Raw genomic sequence first — 23,621 nt, 5'->3', positions numbered from 1 at the left:
TAAATAAATGCCCATGTAAAAAAATTAATACTCCTTGCTGATTGTTTGTTTTTTTTTTTTTTATTTTGAATTCGAACCATTGTCAGGTTTTTAGGTATTTGCATTTTCAATGGTGAGTCTCCCCAGTTCCTTTGCCACTGGAAAGGTTTCTCCAGACAGCAATAAAAGCATGTTCTAATTCATCACCAATTGTTCCAAAACCAAACAAAAACATTAAGGGTGAGTTATAGTTTAAATTACTAGCATGATTTTGGAGCATGAGCAGAAGATGGAGCTCCTGAGGAAATCAATGTAAACAAACACAGAAAGCACTCATTTCATTGATATAGTGCTGCAAAGACATTTATAAAGCGCTTACAAGTTTGTCAGCCATGTAATGAGATGGTCAGCATAAGTTTATGCCTATATGAACCAATAAAATGTAAGACAATTTATTACCTTTTCAGTTTCAATAGTGCTATATCTGCATTTGATGGTTCCAGGAATATCTTCTCAACATCTCTGACTTGCTTAGATGGTTCATTGCTGACTTCTTTATGGATTCCAAGATGTATTTTGTAATATGATGGTTTGCTGGAACTGTATAGCAAAATGTGGACAAAAGTCTTTGTTAACTATGTATTATTCTGATATACAGAAATGAATATAAGTTGTACTTTATTTGAAATAATGACCTTGTTAATCATTAATTCTGTTATTAGTGGCATCATTCATTCATCTGTGTATACAGAACACTATATGCATAAATAAATAGTGTTTTCCAAATCAGTCCCTCGAGGACAACCTGTGGTGCACTTTTTCCAGACATTCAGGCAGCATCACAAGTTTAATTAGTAGCAATTTAAAATGGCTATGCTAACCATTTCAGTTGTGACTTACTGAAAACAAAACAGGCACCTAAAATCATGTGGCTCATATGTTTAATGCAATCATAACTTATACCGGGCTCCCCCCATGGTGTGTGTGCATCGTGAACTGTTCTAGTCTCAACATCTGAAAGATGTTGCAGTGTGAGGCAGTGCAGAGTGCATGAATGACATAGGTAGTCACATCTCCTGCACACAGTGATGATACCATAAGATGCACAAATAATGCACATGTGTGGGATTTTATTCCCTGATGGCATTTTAGGCCAAGGTTTTAGGTCTTTGTAATAGATGCTTGAAGATTCAAAGATAGTACTTGCTTGCTTCCTGGCTTGAGTGACTAAAGCAAAGATAAATAGTTCTACAATGGAGCATATGACGGTGTACATAGGTATATTCAGAGGTAATTCATTTATAAACACATAGTTTGTGAGGTTGAATAAAGACACCAGCCCATCACTTTCATCCTGAGTGAGTGCCTGTGTGTGTGAGAGAGACACTACTATTCTCCTTATCCTTGTACATTGCACTAGCTAAGAAACATATATATTTTTATATATATTTTCCAACTGTGGAAGGAAGATCCACATTCTTACCACTCTAATAGTAAAGAACCCCTTACACATTTGAGAATGAACCACTTCTTGTCCATCTTAATTGTATGGCTGCATGTCTAGTTTCCTCCCAATGCTGCAGTAACCATTCACAGATTTGTATATTGCAGTCATATTCCCTCTTAAGCATCTGTTCTCAAGGGAGAATAAGTTTAATGTTTGTAGTCATTCCTCATACCTGAGATCCTCCAGCTCCCTTAACTTTTTTGACCTTTGCTGGATTTTTTCTAGTTCAAACTTTCTGAGGTTTGGTGACCAAAACTGGACCACATACTCAAGGTGTGACCAAACCAGAGTTTTGTAAAATGGTAAATTGTAATGCCCTTTATAATGCAGGCTAAATTTCTGCTGGCCTAGCTTGCTGCAGCTTGGCATTACATGCTATTACTGAGTTTGTAATCTACCAGGTCTCCCAGATCTTTTTCCATCCTTTCCTCCCCCAGAGACTCTCCCCCTAGCAAGTAAAATGCATGCATATTCTTAGCACATTAAGTTTATTATTTTACGTTTTTCAACAGTAAACCTCATCCTCCATATAGATGCCCACCCTTTTATAAAATAAAACTAAGATTTCAAGTTGCTGTATCTTGCTGTGAAGTTGTAGCCCTGCTTAGCTTTTTGTCATCAATTTTATTATGGATCTCCATTTCAGATCAAAGAGAAATTAAAACATACCTGTTGTGTGGTGCTGAAAAACAGGCCTAGTAAAAGCCATGTTTATGTTGACTAATATAGAACAATAAAATATTTATATACTTCTTAGGCTACATGCACACTGGGCTTTTAATCCCTGTGTGTGTCATTTCCTGGCATTTTCAGGTGCCTGGCACACACAGATACAGCACACAGCCCTGCTGCCAGCAGCCTGTTAAAATCTATGGCAGTCTAAAAATATGCAGTGGCTGGACGCTATATTGAATAATATGTGTGTTTAGGGCTGTATGCGTTCATGAACATACGCCCAGATTGCAGAATATTTACACGTTTGTGAATGCATATGACCTGAGTAGCGCTAGGTACAGCGTCCAGCCAACATGTATTTTAGACTTTTAGAGATTTTGACAAGTTGCTGACAGCAGTGTGGAACACTGCACCTGTGCCTCCTGGGCATACAAAAAAGCCAGGATTTATGTACAAGAGCAATCACGTGACCGCCAGAGCCCCATTCACCCATTCGCATAGTCTTCAATTGCTCAGGGATCTTGAGCATTTGATCCTTACTCTGCTGTTTATCATTGCAGTCTATGTGAATTGGTGGGAATGGCTCTGATGGCCACAACATTTTTTTTAAAAAAAGGAGATTTATATGTAAATAACATTATGTAAAACAAATCTATGAAAGCAAACTATATCAGACTGCGAGAACATCTCCTGTGCACAGCCTTCTTCAGGTCCCCCACAGATTATCAATTGGTTTCAAATTCGGGCATTGGTTGGGCCATTTTAAAAATGTGATCTTCTGGTGAAGCCATTCTTTTGCCAATTTGGAGTTATACTTTGGGTCATTGTGCTAAAAGTTAAAATTCCTCTTCATCTTTTTAGCAGAGCACAGATTGTTTTATGCCAAAATTGACTGATATTTGGAATTGTTCATAACTCCCTCCACCTTTACTAAAGTTCAAGTTCCAGCTGAAGAAAAACAACCACTGCTACAAATACTACTATGCTACTACAAATACTGCTGCCACCACCATGCTCCACTGTGGATATAGTGTTGTGCAGTGTTGGTTTTGCACCAAACACACTTTTTGGAATTATAGGCAAAAAATGAAATCTTGGTCTCATCAGACCATAACACATTTTACCACATGCTTTTGGCAAACTTAATGTAGGTTTCTGCAAATGTGACCAAGCTTGGATGTTTTTTTAGCAAGAAAATGCTTCCAACTTGCCACTCATCCCCCACAGCCAGTACTTGTCAGAAATTCCTGCAGCTCCTTTAATTTTGCTATAGACCTCTTGGCAGGCTCACAGATTAGGTTCTCTTTCTTTTTTAAGCAGTTTTGGAGGAATGTCCTGTTCTTGGCAATGTCACTGTTGTGTCATATTTTCTCTAATTGTTGATGACCATCTTATCTTCCCTATGTTATGGGGTATATGTAATGACTTGGACATTACATATACATATTACATGTGTATCCTTACTGATACATTCCAACAATGAGATCCCTTTGATGCTTTAAGCACCAGAAAAAGATCAACATTTTGGAATGACCCAACCAGAGCCCGGACCTGAATCCAATTTGATTTGGAGCGCATTTGCAAGGAAGAGTAGGCAAAGATTCCTAAGGCAAGATGTGCCATGGTGATAGACTCCTACCCAAAAAGACTAAATGTTGTCATAAAATCAAATGGTGCTTCAACAGATTATTAGTTTATGAGTGTGCCTATTTATGCAACCACAATAATGTAATTTTTTATTTTTAATTGTATTGCACAGATTATAGGTCACGGTGGCAAAAAATTCAGAAGTGACTTTATCTTTATCTGATTTTGTATATCTCAAAAACCCATTTTTACAGGTGTGTCTATTTGTTTTATATTCACTGTGTAGCACTATTTGTACACTCTTTGTGGCTACTGGGGTATGATGGTGCCACCTGTATAGTATTTAAGAGCAGAATCCTTATAATCTGTGTGATCAGGACAAGATCTCTAACAAGCGCTAGTGCCTCCACTCAATTGGGACTTGTGGATAACAAGTGAAATCCCAACTGAGAAATGTATCATCCAAAGACAGTAATCCACACAGCCGTGTATATGAAAGTCCATGTATTGAAGAAATAACATTCAGTGAACCATCAAACATAAAGTATCTTCAAAACAGGAACATTAAAGCATTAACAGTCTTTTCTGCATGTCTCAGTGAGGGGAGGCTGCAACACTTACAGTCTGAGTTCTCTCTCTCTCAGGAGAAACCACACTTCCCTCTTTTTCACAAGTCTCTCTCTGATGACCTCATCCTCAGTGCCCAGAGAGCATAGCAGCCATATTGGAAAAGGGCAAAACAAACACTGCATAATAGAAGTATACCCTGGAAAATGGGCAAAGAAATTATCACATCACTATATTCTCCCCCTGCTGAAAATCCTTCCGACCCGGCAAGGATATACACATAAAACAACAACAAAATGTAGCAAGTTAACATCATTGTCGCCTTCTGCAGACCACGTCTCCAGAAGCAATCTATTACAGAGATTAGCTGCAAAGAAAACATGGTTAGTAACAAATAGGCATCATGGTAACCAGTCTAGAATGGGCTGTAATCATGTCCATCAGAACATGAGGTTGTACAGCATAGTTCTGTACAGCATAGCAGGGTCTTCCCAAAGTGTCATAAGTAAACAGTGGTGGAGGTCGTCGAACATAATCTCCTCTCCTCAAGCCCTCAGGCATTGGTCCAGATAAATCTGGGACTGCACTAGTGGGAAAACTTGGTGCTCCAATTATGCCTGGAACTGTAGGCACAAAGGTTTGGGCTGTTGGCTCAAAAGCAGGAGTAGTTGGGTTCAGACCTCCCCTCTGAGGAAGACCCCCATTAGTAATAGGTGAAGGAGCCTGTATAGGAGACTCTGGTGGAGGTGTAAACCAGTCATTGTCATCACACTGTTCTCCACTGTCTGCACTAGGCACATCATTAGAATCTGTAGCAATATCAGGTTGTGGTTCCTCATCCGCAGTAGCAACTTGTGGTACTGGAAGCAAGTGATTCCTATGCCAGGCTTTGATCTGACCCTCAGGTCCTCGAATCTGGTAGACTGGAATTCTAGGCAGTTTTTCTATAACTTCAAACAACTAATTTCTCCAGCGATCAGCTAACTTATGCTTGGCTGAGGGTCCCAAATTGCGAAGAAGCACTTTATCACCAGGTTGCAAGTCTTTGTAACGAACTTTGGCATCAAAAGCGTCTTTTATTGGCAGCATTTATTTTTGCAGCATTTTCCTCAGCCATTTGATAGGCCTTTGTCTGGTACAATTATAGGCATGTACAATAGCTCCGACATGTCGGCTCCAGGTTTGTTTAGCACCATTAGGGAGGGTACTCAACACATTCAACAAGGTACGATTGAAACACTCAGGGAGAGCATCACCCTCTGGATGATAAGGTGTGGTTCGGCTCTTGTCGATGTTAAGCAATGTAAACAGCTCTTCAATTAGGCGATTTTCAAAGTCCCATCCCTGGTCAGAGTGAAGTCGATTTGGCAGTCCACAATGAACAAAAATCTTCTCCCACAACACTATGCCCACAATTACTGCTTTTTGATCTTTGGTGGGATAGGCGATCTTTAGGAGGTATGCGCCTGGATCTCTCTCTAAAGGGGGTGCTATCTGTTAGGCGAATACTGTGTTATATACTTTTAGCACACCCGACATCCATGTCATCAGTAGAGAAAACATCATTGTATTCCATTAGCTGCTCTTCTAGTACTTGTTTGTGCACTGCAGGACTATCAGCATCATTAAGGTGAAAGTCTAATTTGGTTTCTTTCTCCTCGAGCTTGGCAGGGTAAGAGCTAATGGTTTCCACTGGGTAACAATAGGCTACCTCCTGCCAGGCTGGTATTATAACTGGGTATGTGGTAACATTCCAAACAGTAACAACATCCATTCTTGGACATTTTAAACGATAGTCTTTCCTTTCTGGTACCATCTCCCAGCCATTCTTTGCAGCCTCTTTCGGATCAGTCTCTAGCAGGAAAAAACTACCATTTGCACCCAGTGAAATTTCCACATAAACCCACAACACTCTCACTCCCCAAGCTGGAAGTTCTATGGGATGCCATGGATTCCCCACACATCCTCCAGGAAGATCAGGAGCAAAAGTTTGGCAGATATTTTGAAGTTCTGGAGCAACAGGCAGTGAAGGTAGAGGAGTACCCTGTTGTGGCTGAAGAAGCCTTATGAAAGCAGCCTGAATGGCTTCAACATTGGAACCCACAATCATAGGAGCATAGTCACTACCCCCGGGTGGAGGGCTCACATAGGCAGTGACTTTAAGTGGGGGATCCTCATCAGCTGTCACACCAGGAATGCGAAGCTCAACTTCCAGACAACCATTCAACCCACACCATAAACAGACATAGTGTCCATAGGTTTCAAAGGGAGGTGGCTTAAGTATTGCTGATAGAAGGGTGTGTAGATAATAGTCAGCTGAGAGCCAGTGTCAAACAGAGCAGTAGTGGGTATATCATTAACAAACAAATTGAAAGTACATCGCGGCCTACTCCAAGCAGTTTAGGGAACATATGTTTTCTTGATTTTCCCTGTTTTCTTTTATACATTTGTCCAGCTTTACTGTGAATTTCAGAACTATCAGCAAGCAGTGGACACTGACGAACTGTGTGGCCTGCTTGTCCACACAAGAAACATTTAATGTGGAAAAGAGGCTTATCACTGGAGGTTTTATCAGCAGATAGAGCTCTAGGCTGTGGAAGTCTACCAACTTCTTTATTTTAAGCAACAGTCTAATTTTTGTGCTCACCCAAAGAACTCTGATAAACTTTGCTTTTAGAAGGGGTACTAAAAAGGATATCAGCCTCCTGTTTCTTTACTTCATTCATAGTTTCAGTAAAAGTAAAGTTTCTCTCTCTCAAAACAGCTCTTAGGACCGCTGACATTGGGTGATGCGGCAGTTAACCCCTTTATGATTTCAGCAGTCCTTAATTTATCAACATCTGTAGGAGAGATGACCTTTTCAGTGAGCAATCTTCCTAGAAGCACTTCTAGCCTCCTCACAAACACAGAAACATCCTCTCCCTCTTTATGCTTTGTCTGTTTAAAATCAGCAAGCATCTGATCCGGGTCACGGTGCAGTCCATAAACATCTGTCAAAATATCAATATATTCTTGAGCAATGGTACTCACATGTGTGTCCTTGTAAGCTCTAACAATAATGGATGCTGGTGGTTTTAAGCTTTCCATGATGCGCTGTTTTTTCTTTTCCTCTGAGCAGGTCCATTCCTAAATCACTTGTTGTGCAAAATCTTTCCACACTTCAAAGCTTTCTGCACCAGCAGGGACAGGTAGCACTCCTGAAAAAGCCTTTAATTTGCGGTAAGAATCAGCATGTAAATTCTGAGCAATGACTTCAGTGACTTTTAGCAGCAGATGCTCAATATTTGTTTCCTGCTTAGTGGCTGTAGCAGGCAACATTACAGTCTCTCCTGATGAAGCCGTTGTATTCAATGGTTCACACTTTACAGGCAGGGCTAATAACTTTCGCCTCACTGGAGGTGAAATCACTGGAAATACTACAGCACAACCAATTGCTTCAGCCCCCTTTGGATTTATGCAAAAGGGCCCTTTAACTGGATTTAAATCCACCTCACTGAGACAGAGATAATGGGTATACAGTTCACAACTCTCATCTTCTTCTCTTTTATCCACAAGAGTGGCATATTGCAAGGTTTCATTTGCTTTTAGTGCCTCCTGCAGTCTGTGGGAACTCACAGTGATATGCACATATGAAATAGCAAATGTCCTTTCAGGTGGCAGTCCCTCTTCTAGGGCCCACTGCCTCACAGCTTCTGTTGATAACAGTGACATGGTCTTTCCGTAATGTCTTGATCCAAGATATATTGATCCAGCAGTGCCTCCAAATGTAGCGCTATTTGTACACTCTTTGCACCTACTGGGGTATGATGGCACCACCTGTATAGTATTTAAGAGCAGAATCCTTATAATCTGTGTGATCAGGACAAGATCTCTAACAAGCGCTAGTACCTCCACTCAATTGGGGCTTGTGGATAACAAGTGAAATCCCAACTGAGAAATGTATCATCCACAGACAGTAATCCACACAGCAGTGTATATGAAAGTCTATGTATTGAAGAAATAACATTCAGTGAACCATCCAACATAAAGCATCTTCCAAACAGGAACATTAAAGCATTAACAGTCTTTTCTGCATGTCTCAGTGAGGGGAGGCTGCAACACTTACAGTCTGAGTTCTCTCTCCAGAGAAACCACACTTCCCTCTTTTTCACAAGTCTCTCTCTGATGACCTCATCCTCAGTGCCCAGAGAGCATAGCAGCAATATTGGAAAAGGGCAAAACAAACACTGCATAATAGAAGTATACACTGGAAAATGGGCAAAGAAATTATCACATCACTACAATTGTATATAGTAAAGCATGCACACGTGGGTTGAATGTCACTTTAGTAATTAAATATTATCCATACCGCTCTAAGCAATGTTTCGCTGTGACAACCCATTCACGGTCAATCAAAGTTCCACCACAGAAGTGCAGGTGAAAGCTGTAAAATAGAGAAACATTTCAGTGAACACCAATTCTTATAGAAAGGCATGTGAGGAGTAGACAAAGGAGTCAGAACCAAGTGTGAAATCATTGTTAAACACAGGGTATTGTTTGTTGTACTGAAGCTAACTGAAGAAAAATTTAGGGCTACATGCAAATAATTATGTATATATACAGTATGTATATATATATATATATATATATATAGTTAGGCAAGTTATACTTGCACAACTGACATTTTACTAGACATGTATTTTGGATTGCTATGCAATGAATGGTTAGCCAACATAATACACAATATGTATACAGGCCTATAGAATGATAAAATGAACAAAATTAAATTATGTTGACACTATATGGTTGATATACTAAAAGCTTGATTTGCTAAGCCCTGGGTCAAATTCCCTTGCAAAATGCTATGTCTTTTTAAAAGTGAGCAGTCAATTTGCTTTGAATCCACCCCTATATTCATCATTCCTCTCAGCAATTTTCTAGGGGGTACCACCCTGGAAAGTCCTAAAATGTATTTAACCCTTGACAGTTTTTAACAATATCAGGTACATCTAGTAGTAGTCAAATTCAAATGCAATAGTTCTGTAATGGTGAAGATGTTTCATCACTTACAAAAAACTTCTCCAGAGCCTAGAGTGTCAGGAAGATGCTCCAGCATTTATATTCACATTCTAGTGTGCCCTAACTCAATCAGTAGGCAGTGTAGATATTGATTGTCCACAAGAAGGATGGGACCATAGTGACAAGAAAATTTGAAGAAGCAGAAGGGTAAATTTGTCTTGATCTAATAATTATTAACAGTGTAAGTGGTTGTTGCTTGGTAAAGCCTATTCTTTCCAAAATAGAATGTTAAAGCAAATGACATTTTTAAAAACCTTCATATGAACGTTTGTTAAAAAATCTACTAGTGTATACCCAACTTTAGCCAAGGAAAGTTATTATCTTCCAGTAACCTGGAAGTATTTGCATGAATTTTACAGTTAAAAAGTTCTGTAAGCAATTTTCTTGAAATGACAAAAACAGGGCAACATTTACCTTGTTCGAAGACTAATCTGCCAAGGCCAAGAATATGGATACGATTCACATCCACCTACTATTCTTCCATAACACTTTCTTTGTTTTTTTTTTGGCTTTCCACATTCAATTTCTGTTGAGGCTTAAACAGTAAAATACATTAACATCATATCAGTGGAGTACCGGTGCATAGCATTCCTTAAATACTTCAACCCCTGTATCTTTATACCCCTTATGGACTTTCCACTATGGGCAAACTTATTTGGCAAGAACTTTGTCATTACTTTAGATAACCAAGTAATAAATGCATTGTGTTTTGGTGGACCAACTAAGCTTTGTGATGGCAATGTTTTTTTAACAATTATTTCATTTTCTATGTAATCTATAGACAAAAAACATACGTGGTGAAACATGTCTCCTACACATGCTCTCAGCCAAGCACTGAAAGGTGGAGCCAGCTGTCAATCAGGCAGACCGGTAAATAACCCACTATCAGGGGAACAAAAGTAAAGGTACTCTTGTGACTCTTAAGGGAAATTTAGCCAAATGCTTTGGCCATACTTCTCTTTTAAGAAACATTTTTTTACTTGTAAAGTTGCTTTACCTAAGGTAATATTCAGATCAAAGGTCACACCTATAGGTACATATGAATGAAAAAGTAAATACAATACATTGTTACATTGTATTTACTTAATAATACATAGTTAAATTGTATTTACCTAATGGCACTTACAGACAATGTGCAAGTGACATTTTACTCAGGAGCACCTGCATTTTGTATGAAATAGCAATTCCTGGCTGTTATTGTGACAACTGGTTATTTCTGATAATAGCATCGGGAAAGCGTTGGCAAAGAGGGAGGAGCTGAATGGAAGAGTCCTAAAGGTTTGGTGAAGTTTTTAAGTGTATTCTCTACAATTTTCGTCTTCAAGTTGTTAATGATTGTTGCCAAATTGAGGTACACTCTGCAAGGTACATATTCAGTTAAAGCAAACCCCCTTTTTATGCATTGCCCAAACCATATATTTCAGTGCAAGGTTACTCTACAGGCTGGATGCAGAAAAGCCTTGTTTTAAAGTCAATGAAGTCTGGGTTATGCGTTCGTAGAGGTGCAGTACAGGACTGGAAAGATTTTAAAGAGGCTGCACAGTACTGGGAAAGCTGTATTTTGGAGATCTGCTTGGAGCAGCATTTCAGTGAATAGTACAGCATATAGTAGCAGAGTGTTGTACTTTGTTAGCCACCCATCAGTCCAGAAAGTTTGGAGATTAAGTTGATATCCTATATTGGGCAACTTTTGGGGGTTTCTTTCCATAAAGTCTTTTATTGAAAACAGATTATATCAACAAGACTAGCATTGCAGAATCATTTTTAAATGAGACTATTACATCAGAAAGAAAGAAAATGTGTAGAACAGTCATATACAGTCAGTTTACAGCAAAATACAACTCAATCCAACATCAAGTGTCTACAGAGGAATAGGAGTATGCAAGCCATATTCTGTCGGAAGAATAGTTCTATCAACCTACTGAGTATAAAGAACAATCAATAATAGAATTCCATCCTCAGCTGTAGTACACCAGATTTACAATCATAACTGGACTGCTGAGAAGTAAGAGAAAAAAAAAACCCAAGAGATGAGCGAATAGCAAACAATTGGTCTGCCTCCCACACAAGCACATGACCTATCACCTCAGAAATTCCAAGAATTTCAACCCCCCCCCCCCACTGACAATGTCTGGGGGGGAAAACCGAAGGGGGCATCTTTAAATACCCAAAGGAAGGTCATCCAGTAAAATCATTCAAACATTTCTCAGATAATACACAGTGAACTTAAAGCAAATCCAATCAGACCAAACTGTGTGAAATTTCTGCATGTTTTCATTTAAAACATAAATAAGCTTTTCCATTTCCTCAGTTTTAATAATTCTCATAAACCACTCTCTAATCGTTGGGGCAGTCTGTGAGTGCCAGTGGAACGGTATACAGATTCTAGCCGTATTCACCATGTGCAAGGCTAGGGACTTGAAATATGTCCTTCGAGGGAGGATAGAGTAATGCAATAGATATTGAGATGGAGTGAAATTCAAGGATAACGCAGTAATTTGTCAAATAAAACCTTATTTGTTTGGTTATGTACAGCAGACCAAAAAGGTGTCAGAAGGTTACAACTCCACCATATATATGAAACATAGATCCCTCCTGTCAGCCACATCTCCAACACAGGTTAGATACTAAGGGGTAGCATTTATGCAAGAGCGGAGTCCTATACCATCATGTTCTAACTTTGTAGGCATTTTCCTGAACCGCTACGTTAAGGGATCCCTTGTTCACAGACTCAGTAAGCTTTTCCCAGACATCATCCAAAAATAGGCGTTGAAGCTCCTTTTCCCAAGCCCCTCTTGCCTTATCTGATACCTCCAAAGAAAAGCCAGTAACATGGAGTATATTGTCGAAATCAAATGAGATTGAGATCTTTCGAGCACACAAGGATTCAAAAGACGTTAGGGATCTAGACCACGGTTGTATAGCGGTGGCAGGTTGTAGGAAATGCTTAATTTGTCTATAGGTCCAGGACGAGAAGGTCTTAGTAGGGGAGATGGATCAAGATGTGTAAGCAAGACAAATTTCCCCCAAAGAAAAAAATGACAGCTCAAAATATCTCTGTGAGGCCACTCAAAATTTAGGAACGTGCCTGAGAGCCCAGGTGGAAAATCCATATTGTGTCGGAGGGGTGTTAAAGGACCAGAACTAGATGGAAAAAGTGGGGATTTACATGCCTCTTGCAAATTTTTAAGTGACAAGTCCTTCTCCAGATCCACCCATGCTTTCCTCGCAGCATGGATATACCTGTCTACAACACGAACGAACAAAAACACAAACTAATTGGCAGGCCAAGTAATATCTATGGAGGTCCGGGAGTCCGATACCCCCTTGCAATTTTGGGAGGGTGAGCTGGGAGTAATTAATATGGGGCGTCGAGTTCTTCCATAAAAATTGTAAGCATGCCGTTTTATACATTTTAAAGAAGAACTTTGGAAGAGCGATAGGAATGGTTGCATCAAATATAGCAGTCTAGGAAGTATGTTCATTTTAACTAGCGCCGCCCTCCCAAACCAAGAGACATTAAGACTGGCCCACCGCTGGAGGTCACATTGACTTGTAGTAAGAAGCTGTTTAAAATTTCTATCATAAAAGTCAGCCAAGGAAGCTGGAATCAGTATACCAAGATAGGTAATAGCGCGGTCTTGCCAATGAAACAGGAAGTGATCCATATATTGAGCCACAACCGACTGCAGCAAGGAGACATTCAGAGCGTAGGATTTGTAAAAGTTGATCTTCAAATTGGAAAGGGTATAGAAATTGTCACGATCGCGGCATCAGACCCCAGACCTTCTCACCAAAATTGTGACCGAAGGACTGGCCGATCCAAACCGCAATGTGATGTGCATAACAATATCACACCCAGCACAAAGATTTTCCAGACTACAATCTATGTACCTGCGACCTGAGCAATTGTTACTGGGTCAGGTTAATTACGCAATTAACCCCTTTTACACTGCCACCACCTCCTTTTTGTATAGAGAAAGAGCGTTATCAGTTATAACACTATAATGATTGAAATAATCGTCTGTATAAAACGGACCGCAGGCTGGTTATACAGATGTTTAAACCAACAGTAGCGTCTCTTCAAAAGGCAGGAATTCGTAAATTGCAATTAAGGGCTATAGAAACAGTTCAACACTTTCAGAAAGGAAGATTTATTACTAAAAGGGTCAAACAGGTGCAATAAAAATATTTACAGAGAAGATGTAACTAAGATATATATATATATATATATCTATACAGTATATATAACAGCACAGCAAAGAGATAACAGGGAGAAGTTAAAGGGTTAAGTTACTTGCATTTTAAGCCTTTGATGTAAGCAGATCCAAGTTTTTTAGAGCAGAATGATGCTTTGATCTCCCGCTGTTACGATGGAAAAATGGGAGATGTCTTTAATTCCCCTCTCTTAGGCTTGACAGCTGGTTTTAAAGTTTCCCGGCAGGGGGTGGTTCTGAAGTAACAAACCAATCCCTTGTGCAGGGAGGGATCCTCGGGCGAAACCCTAAACTGGAGCCCACATCGTTCATAATTCATATTCTGGTTCATAACTTCCCAGCTGCACAAGCTACAGTCCACCCGCAGGTATTTTATTATGCAGATAATCCTGAGGATTATTTAGATATGAATTATGAAATTATATGTGGCATGGTTCGCGAGTTCTATGTTTCGGCTCCCCTGATGGTCCAAGACAATTAGAATGACCCATCAAACTGTTTGTCTGCTCATTGGCCATCTGACGAGGGGTATGGTTTTTATGTAGGTCTCTCATATTCCAAGATATGAGACATAGTGGAAAAATGGAGTTTAGCAGAGTTTATCTGATTCTGTCACCTCAACTGGGTTAGGCTCATCAGGTCAGCATTTCTTTCAACTTCTGGGAAGGCTCCTTATCTGTTTTACGAGGTGTGAAAATACACAGGATCTTTGGACAGTGGTGCACCACGTGGCTCCCTGCTGGGATCTGGCCTGTGACACTTTTAACACACACACATCTGTCACTGTGCCTCTCAGGAAGGAAGAAGGGAAGGAGAAGGATGAGGGAGAAATGGATACCCTTAGCAAGATGGAGTCTGAAACCAAAATGGTTGAACCACGTCCATCTCGGATGCGTGCGTTTGTGACAGAAATGGTCTAGTTCGCAAAGCAAAACAGGCAAAGAAAGTTAAGGCACCTGTAAGAACAACATGAGATCGTCAGCAAGTGCAGCCACCTTGTATTCCCTACCTCCTACTGAAAGGCCCTTTATGTCCATATGCGATTGAATTATATACAAAAAGTGTTCCAGCGTTAAAACAAAAATTAAAGGGGGGATAGGGCAACCTTGTCGAGTGCCATTGGTTATAGAAAAGGCCTCTGACAAATGACCGTTAGCTCGGACTCGAGCAGTCGGATTGGAGTACAATGCCAATATATTGGCCATCATCCTGGGAAGCAATCCGACCGCCCGAAGGACCTCTTGCATATAGGGCCATGCAACCCTACCAAATGCCTTTTCGGCATCAACGGATAGAAAGAACCCCTGGGTTTGGCTAGTCGTAAGCCAGTGATGAAGGTTAAGAGCTTTAATGGTATTATCACAGGCCTCTCTGCTCGGGACAAAACCCACCTGGTCTAGTCCTACCCAGGAGGGTAACAAAGGAAGCAGTCTATTTGCTAACATTTTTGTGAACAGTTTTAAATCAACCTTGCCTGTATTTTACTTGCCGGACCTTTGACAAAGTGGACATTTGATAAGTGGAGTTAAAAAACTGGAGTTGAAAACAGGAGATAACAGGAGTCTACTAACCTGTGACAACTGATATTTCCTGTTAATATTGTAACTGGGATAATGTGTGCTAGCAGGGTGGTTTTGTGCAGTGCACAATGTGCCGCATGTGTGCAGCAATAGAGCAACAGCTCCAGAATGGATACCGCTGCTGCAGATGTGACCAGCTTGCTCTCTGGAAACTCGCATTAGAGATCTGGAGGAGCAAGTTGCAACACTGGGCAGAACCAACAACCTTGAAAGGGGTCTTCTGCTCTCTGAGCAGGTAGCTAATGGGATTGATGTGGAGGGCAGAGGGGCTAATCAGGATTATCAGGTAGGAAGATGGGTTACTGTAATGAGAGGGAGTGGTAGGGGCTCACAGAAAAGGAAGGCTGGCCCTGGTTTTGAGCACCCAAACAGATTTGCCAAGTTGGGTGAAGATGTGGGGGTGGCAAGCTCAGGGGTGGCAGCCCTGGATGTTACTGCTATCCCTTACAGCTGGGAGGGCAGACCACCTGGGAGGGGTGGTGAGGGTAATGCAGGAAGGCCTAGACAGCTGGTGGTAGTAGGGGATTCTATAATCAGAAGGACTGATAGAATAATTTGTCACCAGGATCGCCTTAACTGAATGGTTTACTGTCTCTCTGGTGCCAGGGTTCGGCATGTGGTGGACCGGGTTGATAAATTACTGGGAGGGGTTGGGCATGACCCAGCTGTCTTGGTTCATGTTGGAACCAATGACAGAATACATGGAAGGTGGAGGCTCCTTAAGAATCAATTTAAAGAACTAGGCTGCAAGTTGAAGGGAAAGACCTCCAAGGTGATATTCTCTGAAATATTACCTGTGCCATGCGCAACTCAGGAAAGACAACGGGAGACTAGAGAACTCAATGCATGGCTGAAGACCTGGTGTAAGAGGGAAGGATTTGGGTTTCTATAGCACTGGGCTGACTTTTCATTGGGGTGCAACCTATATGCTAGAGATGGTATGCACCTAAATGGAATGGGGTCTACTGTGCTAGGGGAGAGGCTGGAGGAGTATTTTAAACTAGGATCGAGGGTGGAGGGAGAATTAGATTATAACGCGGTAGACAGATCAGACAGGGGTCAGTACTTATTGGTGGGTGGAATGGGGAAAGATGGGGGGAAGGCTATGGTAGATGATAAGAAGGTTCCCATGTTGCAAACAACCAGTGAAATTGGTACCATGTGTATGAAAATAACAAATATGGAAAACATGTGTGAACAAGGTGTCAATTAATTAAATTGTTTGTTCACCAATGCCAGAAGTCTGCCAAACAAAATAGGTGAGTTGGAAGCTTTGGTGCATGAAGAGAACTATGATTTAATTGGTACTGCTGCATCTTGGCTTCATTCTTCACATGACTGGGCCATTGATATTCCTGGCTATGTTCTCTTGCGGAGAGACAGGGTAAATAGGAAAGGTGGTGGGGTCTGTCTCTATGTGAGAAATGATCTCAGAGTGAGTGTGAAAGATGACCTAGTTGATGGAGAGTGTAATGAGGCTGAAGTATTATGGGTGGAACTGCACATGGGGATGCATACTACGAAGGTAATTTTTGGAGTTTGTTATAGGCCTCCCAGTGTTAACGATGAGGTGGAAACTCAGCTCCTTGCACAGATAGAAAGGCTGCAAGGGCTGGGACAGTGATAATAATGGGGGATTTTAACTACCTGGAAATTGACTGGAGTAATGGTAATGCAGGAACAGTTAAAGGGCAAAAATGTTTAAACCTACTACAGGACAATTTTATGGTACAGCTCATAGAAGCCCCTACTAGGAATGATGCTCTTCTAGACCTGGTAATCTCAAACCACGCAGAGCTTATTACAAATGTCCATATAACAGAACATCTGGGTAGCAATGACCATAACATGATTTAATTTATTATTAGCTGTAAACAGTGAGCACATATGGGAAAAATAAAAATGCTCAATTTCAAGAAAGCTAATTTTCCAAGGCTGAGAGCTGCTCTTCAAGACTTAGACTGGGAGGGAATATTGGCATTGATGAACACAACACAGAAATGGGAGTTCTTCAAAAAGACTGTATGTGAACACACTGCAAATATATTCCCATGGGCAACAAGTTTGAAAGGCTAAAAATCAAACCTATGTGGCTTACGACCAAAGTTAAAAAAAATATAGATAAGAAAAGAGCTTTTATTAAATATAAAAATGAAGGAACAGTATCATCGTTTAAATATTACAAAGAATATACCAGAATATGCAAAAAGGAAATAAAGGCCACAAAAATTAAAAATGAACAACAGATTGCAAAAGATAGCAGGACCAACCCCAAAAAATTCTTCAAATATATTAATAGTAAAATGGTCAGGTCCGAGCATGAAGGCCCTTTACAAAATAGGGACAAAGAGAAGGCAAATTTATTTAATACCTTCTTCAGCTCTGTGTATACAAAGGAGCATGGGGAAGCTCTTGTCCATAATAAGCATGGTATTGACACAGCTCCAGATGATCCACATTGGCTCACAATTGATATGATCCAAAAATATTTAGACAGTATAAAGGTGAATAAAGCACCTGGACTGGATGGCATACATCCACGGGTCCTTAAAGAATTGAGCTCTGTCATTTCAAAGCCATTGTTTCTAATTTTTATGGACTCTTTAATGACTGGCATTGTACCACTGAATTGACGTAAGGCCAATGTGGTGCCAATATTTAAAAAGGGGTCAAAATCTTTACCAAGTAATTATAGACCTGTTAGTTTAGCTTTTATAGTTGGGAAGATACTAGAGAGTTTAACCAGTTGCCGCCCGGCCTATAGCCAGATGGTGGCCGGACAAACAGCTCGTCCGTCTGGGTGGACACTATATGGCGTCCTTCCAGGCATGCGCATTGCACCTGCCTGCAGGGCAGCGCAGCGGCACGATCTGTCACCAGCCGTGTACCTCAGACACGGCCGATGACAGATCTGTTTACCGGCCTCATTGCCAGTACCATGTAACTTGCTGTGACCAATCACAGCAGGTCACATGACAGTTGTATACAATGGATGGCTTCCTTTCATGCCATCCATTGTATACAAGTGTGTCTAGCTGTGAATGGTCACAGCGATCACATGCACAGGCTGGGCCAATCACAGCCCAGCTGTGTCATGTGATTAACTGTGGCCAAATCACAGCTAAGCACAAAAAAACCCCTGAATGAATCGATTTCATTCAGGTAAATGCTTGCTTATTGCTTTCGAGAGAGATGCAGGCAGTCACCAAATTTTGGTCTGTTGGACCCGTTCAGAAAAAGACAGACAAAGACAGTGTGATAGGATGATGGTCAGATAGAAACATCGGCTCTATCGTAGCGTGAGTTAGTAAGGGGAGGTCCCGTTGGGAAAGAAAAAAATAATCTATTCTAGAGTATTTATTATGAGGAGCCGAGTAAAAGGCGTTATAAAATGGTGTTATAAAATGCTTTATAAGGGATAGCTGCATGACCTGAAGAAAAATCAACTAAGGGGTTCAATTGAAATCTCCTCTGACAACTAGCATCCTGGCCTGGAAGATAAAGAGGTCTCCAACAGAATGAAAGAGACTTGTTCATTGGGACAATAAACATTCACTAAAGTGATCGGGTGATTTGCATAAGTGCCTTTTTAGAAAAATATAGCGACCATCTGGATCAATAAGGGTATCAGAAAGCTGAAAAGGGGCATTTTTGGAGATCAAAATCGATATGCCGTTAGTTTTAGCTTGAGAATTGGTAGCATGGTATACCTGAGGGTATTGCTTACTAAATAGTCTAGAAATAGAATCTGTCCTAAAATGGGTTTCTTGTAAAAATAAGAAATGAGCCATTCACGAAGAGGACGTGGGGCCAGTGAAGTTGGATCCAGGAATCTGCGATGGGTGTGCGATCTCTGTGCTTTAGGGGAAGGGTTGCTAGAGACTGGCTTCCATGGTTCCAAGGGGAAGTAAAAAGGGTATCACTCTGGGAGATCCATTGGAGTGATGTCAAGATCAGTACAAAAAGCAAGGAGATCCTCGGGGGTGCAGAGAAGGGCAGTGTGTCCCCTGAGAGTTGCAGACAAGCAAAATGGAAATTTCCACCTATAAAGGATTCCTCGCATCCTGAGAACATCCAACAGAGGTCGCAAAGCTCTACAATTTTGCAGTGTGAGCTGCGATAAGTCCTAAAAGAGCTTAATCAATTAAGTCATTATATATATAATGTGGTTACTTTCTCTGGCTTTACACATGATTTCCTCTTTGAGTGGAAAGTTGACTAGGCAGCATATAATATCCCGCGAAGGCTCTGAATACCGAGGTCGGGGTCTTAAGGCTCTGTGAGCCATTTCCAATTCTATAGGGGTATCTGGGGTTCTACCCATTAAATCATTGAAGATTGAGCATAAAGCAAGTTGTACGGCTTCTGCTTCCACAGCCTCAGGTATCCCCCGCGCTCTAATGTTATGGCATCTGCCCCTATTGTCCAAATCTTCAATGTTTCTATGCATGTCCAAAAGATGCAGGAGTTGGGCGTCATAGGCACGCTGAAGTTGTTTAATAGCATCTGTGTGTAAATGAGAGGCCTGTTCCATTTCATCCAGCCTAGTTGCTAAAGCTTGTATGTCCGCCCTGAGATCACTAACAGCCATGGTGACTGTATTCTTGACGTCTGAGGCCACTTTCTGGAGGTCAATGAGGTTCACACACTTATTGGAGAAAGTGTGCATTGTCGTGTCACCCGCGGGAGGCGGGGAGTCTGAGCAACTGCTCGGGGTGCCGGAGGTCCCAGTCTGAGAGGCCGCATGGCTGTCCGAGGCCTGTGTCCAGAACAGCTCCGGGATATGCTGAGAAAGTTGCGTACCTGGATCGTTCAGTGCCCGGGGGTCTGGTCACTCTGTCCGATCTTTCCCATAGTCGGTCAGTGCGGTGTTCTCTCAAAAAGATGGGTATTAGTCCCCTGTTGTGCCAAAGCTCCTGAGCTAGGTGGCCATCTTGGACAGTGGTCAAGTCCTGCCCTCGGCAACTTTGTTTTTAGAAAACAACCTTTACTGTAAGAAGCCCCCTTCCCTAATACCATTACAACTGGTACCACCCAGGCCTGATGTCACACAACTTCAGTAAGTGTCAACTTACTGGTAGCTTATGGCAGTGGATAGAATGAAATACAGGTGATTTTCAATAGTTGACATTGTTTTCTTGAAAATATATGATCAATTTGCAAAATTTACAGTAAGTTAAATACTATCCCAAAAGGTATGCATATTAGAAAAATGTGCATGTGTAACTGAGGTTTTATGGCAACAGCTAAATTAGGAACAAAGTACATGACTATCACTGATAATTTTTTTGTAATATCCCACAGGCTACCACAAATTATAAAGCTTCATGTTATTTTATAAAAGTAATACAATGAGTATGCAGAACATTTACCACAAGTAGGAATTTCACAGTAATCCCAACTGACTGGGCCAGGACTTGCTATAAAGCACCATGGACCATTTATATCTCCATCAGGGTTCCTGCAGTACTGTGATAAGAAAACACAAAGGTGCATTTTAGAAATAAACCTTTAGTAAACTGTAACTGTACCTACAATGTTGTACTTTATCCACTTCAATATCGGACGCTTTTACCCCCTTACTGCCCAGCTACATTTTCAGCTTTCAGTGCTATAACACTTTGAATGACAATTATTCAGTTGCACAACACTGTACCCAATTGAATTTTTTATCATGTTGTTCACACAAATAGAACTTTCTTTTGGTGGTGTTTGAGCACCACTGGGTTTTTTTTATTTCCTGATAAACAAAAAAAGAGCAAAAAGTTTGAAAAAAAGGTGTTTTTCCTAGTTTTGCAAATAAATAATCTCTCTTCATAAATTTAAGCCAAAGTGTATACTGCTACAATTACTGCACAAACTATGGTGTATATATATATACAGAATATATATGGATATATATATTCCTATATATATATATACTGTTTATATATACATCAATCCTGATGTACTGCTCTCATTTCTTAGGGCCCGAACATACCAGGACAATACAAATACACCCCATATGACCCATTTTTGGAAAATAGACAGTCCAAAGTATTTAGTCAGAGGCATGGCAGGTTCTTTGAAGTTGCAATTTTTCTGTGACAATTTTTTGGAAAATTAATAAATTAAAAAAAAGAGGGGGGTTTCACATTTTTTACATACTGTCATCAGTGCAGTACATCATATAACTGGTGTGGCAGTGATGAGGGACACTGACTGATGACAGTCTTTAAAAAAAATAATAATACAAATTTTTCAATTTTTTTTTCTTTTTTATTACATTTTTTTTTCTTTTTTTCTTTTTATATAGACAGTACTGTGACTAGAGCAATACAATGTTACCACAGTAACTGTTTTTTTTTCTTTTACACACTATGATTGTTTATAACAGTGATAATCTTTGTATAAGTACCCATTTTTTTCTGAATTCCATTATTTAGTGTATACTATTGTGATTAGCTGTGATTGGCCATTGCACAGATGGGTTGTGATTGGCCCTGTCTCTACCATGTTATCACTGTGACCAATCACAGAGATCAACACAATAGTACACAATGAATGGTATGAATGGAAGTCATCATTCTGATCATCATGTGATCTGCTGGTGTTGGTCATAGCGATCACATGCTACCCTCAGCAACCTGGTACAGTGATCTGTCTTCTGTGGTGTCTAGTGGACACAACGGGTTACATATTGTGCAGCAGTGTGGCCCAATCCCGGGAAGACATCATATGATGTCCACCAAGAAAGGGAGAGCTCTCGCCCAGCCATCTTATTACAATAGCCCCGGCAGGAAGCAATTATAGCATATGACGTATTGATATGCAATACCCTTTTCAATATAATCACATTTATAAAGCTAGTGACCTATAAATAATTCAGTAAAATTCTAATTAAAGGCCAATTTCTATCTGCTTCAGTGGCAAAAGCAGCATGCTATTGACATCAGTTTGAGCTGCTTCTGAGATAATTCAGAACATTTGTACTGTAGTTGACCTGCATCAAGTTGCATTTGCATTCCCATAGACTTGTATTGGAAGAGTTGCAGTTCTGCAGCAAACACAAGCCAGTTGGCACAGGCCCTAAATCAAATCTTTCTGCTGAAATCATTATAGAAAAGAAAAAAGGCATTCACTGTAGTAGAGTATCTAAGCTGCAGAAAGATAAGGGATGTAATATTTATACCAATGATATTATCAAAAATGTTAAATACATAAATATTACATTATCATTATCTGATGGTGTTTATTCTTAAACAACCTTACATTTTTATCTAATCCAGCATCTGGGTGAGTTGTTGGCGTGAAACTGTTGTGTGGATGAGGTGTCTGGGAGCTCCATTCTTGACAAGTATAACCTTTAACAGTGGCCGATCTTGTACCACGATAATCTTGACCTTTACCAATAATACAATCTGAGAGATATATATAAAATAAAGCTAATTAGCATTGTATTGTGCTACTGGATTTAGCCTTGTGTGTTGCTTACAAATTAGGAATTTTAATTTGTTAGGTGCCCTAGGTATTTTAAACCAAAAGAAAATGTAATTCATACATTGCTATATTTTCTATTTGAATCTTAATTTGAAATAAAAAGAGTAGATTCTTACTAAAGAATTGAGAAGTTACTAAAGTGCACCGGAAATTTAGAGAGTCAGCATACAAAGTTTTCTCTGAACATACCTTTGGTAGTCCTTTATAGCACCACAGGAGCTCTAAGGGACCTGCACTAACATTCTGCGGACACCATCCAGATTTCAATAGAATTTCATTTTCAAGACACTCTTAAATGTACCAATGAATAAACTGCCAATAACTGTATAGTCCACTGCTTTGGAAATACAGTATCAATTTTAATATATGAAGGCCTATTTAAAAAGATCAAAACACAGCAGCCAATTTCACCTTATTTGTCATTAAAATGTATTAAAATTTGAAATTACAGTTATGTGTGCAAATCCATTGAATTACACAGGGTGCCTTTCTCCAGATTCTCTCCATTTAAAATAACAGATTGTTTGCTTTAAAAAAAGTCCCTATAACACAGTTATCTGCAACATACATTTCAAGTTTTTTTTTACCTCCGGTAAAATATGATGACATTAAACGGATAGTTCTCTGAAGTATGCTTACAGACTGTAAGAAATACAGTCTACAGTAGCTTCTAGGAGCAGAAAAAATGCTAATAACAGCTTCTAGGAGCTAGAACAAAAAAAACGCTAGTGTGCATGGAGCTTTAAGGCCTATTCACACCAATGCATTGAGGTAATGGTAAAATGCTTGCATTACTGCAACACGTGGTATCACACAGTGTAACGATGTGCATTGATGTGTGTTGCAGCATGCATCAAAAACTACAATAGTGATTTTTCCTACATGTGGTCCAAATCAAAATGAGTGTACTACTGTAAGTGTAAAATAAAGCAGTATCAAAGCATGTTGTTGGTCATGCATTACCTCAACACA

At 40.1% G+C, this 23,621-nt stretch overlaps 1 protein-coding gene across 1 annotated transcript in view; it reads right to left on the bottom strand.

Annotated features, from left to right (window-relative positions):
- Positions 1 to 23,621, bottom strand: part of PLG (plasminogen) — a 191,103-nt gene that overhangs the window by 9,855 nt on the left and 157,627 nt on the right. The window contains exons 12-16 of the mRNA XM_089668611.1: positions 22,422 to 22,570; positions 20,543 to 20,639; positions 9,788 to 9,908; positions 8,664 to 8,738; positions 439 to 579 (exon numbers count right to left, since the gene is read on the bottom strand). Of these exons, the coding sequence (XP_089524737.1) occupies positions 439 to 579; positions 8,664 to 8,738; positions 9,788 to 9,908; positions 20,543 to 20,639; positions 22,422 to 22,570 (583 nt within the window). The remainder of the gene's footprint in view (positions 1 to 438; positions 580 to 8,663; positions 8,739 to 9,787; positions 9,909 to 20,542; positions 20,640 to 22,421; positions 22,571 to 23,621) is intronic.

The sequence above is a fragment of the Staurois parvus genome, unplaced genomic scaffold (genome assembly GCF_062004578.1).
Source record: "Staurois parvus isolate SC_StPar_1 unplaced genomic scaffold, SC_StPar_1.0 ptg000059l, whole genome shotgun sequence".
Lineage (NCBI taxonomy): Eukaryota > Metazoa > Chordata > Amphibia > Anura > Ranidae > Staurois > Staurois parvus.
The sequence above is the reverse complement of the archived record's forward strand: the minus strand, read 5'-3'. Positions and strand labels throughout refer to the sequence as shown.